The sequence below is a fragment of the Tachysurus fulvidraco genome, chromosome 9 (assembly GCF_022655615.1).
Source record: "Tachysurus fulvidraco isolate hzauxx_2018 chromosome 9, HZAU_PFXX_2.0, whole genome shotgun sequence".
NCBI lineage: Eukaryota > Metazoa > Chordata > Actinopteri > Siluriformes > Bagridae > Tachysurus > Tachysurus fulvidraco.
In genome coordinates, this window is record NC_062526.1 from 12,471,502 (window position 1) to 12,475,834 (window position 4,333).

A 4,333-nucleotide genomic window follows, 5' to 3' on the forward strand; every position below is an offset into this window, starting at 1 on the left:
TGCTGGACAAAAAGGCCTACGACGCCATATAGGTTTGCAGGAAGGCGTTCGTGCTGGTTTGAGGTTTTGAGAGCAGTTTTGCACAAAAATATGTGTGAATGCATGCACGTTGTACAACCCGCACTGGAAATTAATTCGAAGTATTTTTAATTGTGATAATTTTAAATAGCAGGCTGTAATAAAAGAAGAGGATTTTGCAGGTGGATTATAATTAGGTACATAGTATATAAGGAGACCCATGCGATCATAAAACGATCTAAAATAAAAAAAACAATTACATCTTGAATTATTAACAAATGTTTATTTTCATTAGTAATTTGCACAAAAGCATAGGAAATAATACATTTCGTCTCATTTTGAAGACATGGTTGCATTTTGCTTTTTATTTTAATATACACCGATTGCTTATTCAGGATGGTGTGGGTGGATATTTTGTTGTCACTCTTCAGAAATTCACATTCACCGACGTCCATATTTAAAAATGGAAAAAAGCGTAAAAATCATAACCTGCATTTAGTGAATGTACTGCAAGTTACAAAATTTACCATTACTAGACGCAATCTGTGATTTATGCGAAACACTCCACTTACTTTAATTTTATGTCTATTAAAATACCATTAAATTGATAAAATGTTATTTTAAAATCAGTTTAAATAATAGTATTGTTAAATGTAACAGAGGCATTATTTTTTAAAGGGATTTTGTAAAAATATATAAATTGAATATATACTATGTTCTTAATTATTTTTTATTTATTTATTTTTCCAGAAGTGAGGCCCTAATTATTTTCTTGATGTATTAATCGTGCCTTATAATTGTAGATTTTGATTGTGGTCATAGAATTGAGCAATTGAACAGTTAATGTTTTTATTTTTGCAAAAAAAATTGTAAACGGTAAATACCAAGTAGGAATAGTTTGTTTTTCTTTTTGAAAAACATGTTTTGATTGCCGGCCAAAGCGGACACACAGAGGAAATGTTCCATCCGTGCATTTAGCCAAACTGCCGTTTTCTTTCTTTGACATACAGTAGTTGATAAAAATGTTCGTCTTATTTGGTATCACTATTATTTCTCGTGTCATCTCGCTTTTTCCTAAAAATTATATGATTGACTGAAGATTTACGGTTTAATAGGACCTGTGTCTTAGGGCATTGTGTAGCTTGACATAATTTCCAATATCAGGCAGTGTTACTGTTGTTTGCTTTTTTTTTTTAGATTTATTTATTTAGGTTTTTTTTGTTTGTTTGTTTGTTTGTTTGTTTGTTTTTTACCAATATTTATATAGGTCTGCATATCAGGCATACCATTAAGTATGTGTTCAACTATAGTCTCACTAGTAATGACGTCAGCCTGAATCTTAGTTACCATTAGTTACCATTCTGGCAAAGTATTGCTCTTCATGGGGTCCAAGATTTTGTGCCCGGATCGTGCAACAAACGTGCACAGTATAAAAAGCATAAGCTGGGTCGAGTTGGAGTGCATTTCTATTTAGCTTAGCTTAAACTTGAATCTAAGGAAACAACACAAGTCAATACTTAAACGTCAGTTTTTAAAGGTAACTTATTGTTGGCTTGGCTTGTCATAATCCACAATTTAGATAATGTAAGATAATGCAGTGCACAGCTATCCAGTGTTCATTCCGAATTGTCATATGTTCTCCCCTAGAAGAACGAGTCGGTCTCGGTGTGTGTGTGCAGTCTTCCTAAGTTCAAACCATAAATTCTAAACAAATGCGCTCTTGCACTTAAGTCTTTTGTTTAATTGCACACTGCAGAGCTACAGTCATGATATTTGTTCAGGCTGCCTAAGCCTGAGGTTTCATTAATCAGAGATTTTAGACCGAACTTCCCAGTTCAAAAGTGTAAAAGGTCATAGTAATGAACCGAAGTCCAGTGTAATTAGGATCAATCTCAGTAATGCTGTAGGTGGCATGCCTTGTCTGTACAATACAATACTTTATTTTACAAACCAAGTGCATGCAAAATCTCTTTTGTTCAACCGCCATATTGTTATACTACGTACTAATTGGCCTTGTTGGATTGTATACATTATGTCGGTGGCTGCTTAACCGAATTTAGCAGGTCATGTAACGTTTATTTATTTATTTTTATAATCTATCCATAATGTTAAGTGACTAAGACAGATTCCTCTACCAGATAGGGATTTTTCAGGACAAAAATATGTTTGTTTTCGTGTTATGAGTTGTACCTGTTTTTACATAAATGTGAATGTCTAATCGACTAAAACCATTGTAATAAATGTCTTCAGCGGGTTCGCCTTTGCCAGCTCCCCCATCCACAGCAGAGCGCAAGTAAATAGGAAAAAAATGACTCTATAGCATCTGGAAAGTAATTAGCTCGTAATCTCAGTTATTACCTGAGCCCGTGTCTTTCAAAAAATATGTGGCTAAAATATTTCCATAATTTTATACAAAACATAGCCGCCTGCTTCCATGCTCTCCATTAATCTCGTAAAATCGAGATTTAACACTGACACATTGATAAAGATACACAAGTCTTTGTTTGGTTTGATTTAAGAGTGTGGGATGTTCTATACTGTGCAGACGACTCTTGGGGAATTGCGCAGCCGTGTTGTTTATTTATATGACAGACACACTCATGATGCATGATGGGCTTGGGTTGGGGTTTCTTTTGTCAATAACAGCGCCAATGCTAAATAATAACCCAATCCTTTTTCTTACTATTTTTATGTTGTTTCGTGCGCTCAGACGCTTGCGGCCTGTCGGATGCGGCCCACATTGAGAGCCTGCAGGAGAAGTCTCAGTGTGCTCTGGAGGAGTATGTGAGGAGCCAGTACCCAAACCAGCCGAGTCGCTTCGGCAAGCTGCTGCTGCGACTTCCCTCCCTGCGTACCGTATCCTCATCCGTCATCGAGCAGCTGTTCTTCGTTCGCTTGGTAGGTAAAACTCCAATTGAAACCCTCATCAGGGATATGTTGCTATCCGGGAGCAGCTTCAACTGGCCCTACATGTCAATTCAATGATCCCAGCGAGCGTGAGAAACAAAAAAAAAGCAAAAGACTAAAGGACCAAAACGCTACAACCCTCCTTTCAAGAAGACTATATCTATATCTATATATATATTAGAGGACCTCGTTTCTGATCACATTGGAAGACTTTCTTTTTTTGTTGTTGGACCGAAATGGAATACGTAATGTACAAAGATAAAAGCCCTGGACTAAACTCTTATGTAAATTCATCGTCATCGTCAAGAACACTCTCCATTTTTGTAAAATACTAGTCTTTATTTTCCTTTTTTTTTGTAAGAAAAAAAAGAAAAATCAAAAACAAAATACGTACAGATAAATTGAAGAACATCATATGCGCAGTAAAAATGAATCAAAACTTAGCGGGAAAGTAAAGTTCCCAAGCAATTATAAGAAATGTCCTGTGTCTGTGTATCTCTGTTTTGTATTTTTTCTGGTTTTAAACCAGTTTTTCTGTGATTCTCTACTAATGATTTTGATATAACATTTTGCTTCTTATACTGAGTGCGATATATGTTGTTGAAGCTATGTTCTCCAAGAATTAAAATTGAAGTGACAATTTAAACATAAAAAATAAAGAAAATTTTAGACAAATAAGAAACAGTCTAATCGCTATGACAATATCACTGATGGTTGAACTTTCCCCCCAATTGATGCTCTATGGACATGCAACTGCGGCAAACCTGACCTCATGGACAATTGAAGGAGAGGACGCCTTGGTCGTGTGTGTGAGTGCGTGTGTTGAGTCAATCATCAGACAAAGAGGAAAGACATGGAAAATTAAAAGCACTTTTAATATATCATTTTCAAAATACATTTTGTTTGTTTTGTCTTGATATTTTCGTTGTTTCTTTTTTATTGGTTGTTGCTTCCATTTTGCTCAATCCATGATATGTTTGTGCAGAAGGGTCGCTTGATGAAGTTGTGTGATGGTGACTATACTATTAAAAAAAAGAAATAGGCAACCATGGCTCACTGTGAGCAGATTTCATGTGTTTCATGCTATTTAGATATCACGTTGATTGTCGGTGTCCGGCATATTATTATTATTATTATTATTATTATTATTATTATTATTATTATTATTATTATAAATTGCTAAATTCTTCATATTAGACTTTTGCTTAACTAAAGAACAGTATACACACATATGTGCCTGATTACACCACGCACCGAAGCATTTTTTGTAATACTTTGGAATAATTGCCCCAGCTGCAACTTTGTAATGAGGGTTTTGTCCATTTTTATAAGATGAATGAGACTTGTTACCAATGCAACCACACGATTATACTTGAGGTCCATATTTTATTCCATTCAGACTTTTGCT

At 35.0% G+C, this 4,333-nt stretch overlaps 1 protein-coding gene across 2 annotated transcripts in view; it reads left to right on the forward strand.

Annotated features, from left to right (window-relative positions):
• The window catches only part of nr2f1a (nuclear receptor subfamily 2, group F, member 1a), a 7,228-nt gene extending 3,257 nt beyond the window's left edge, over positions 1-3,971 (forward strand). For both annotated transcript variants that reach the window (XM_027138512.2, XM_027138511.2), the window contains exon 3: positions 2,729-3,971. In XM_027138512.2, coding sequence (XP_026994313.1) covers positions 2,729-3,003 — 275 coding nt within the window. In that variant the 3' untranslated portion in view covers positions 3,004-3,971. The remainder of the gene's footprint in view (positions 1-2,728) is intronic.
• The last annotated feature ends 362 nt before the right edge of the window (positions 3,972-4,333 follow it).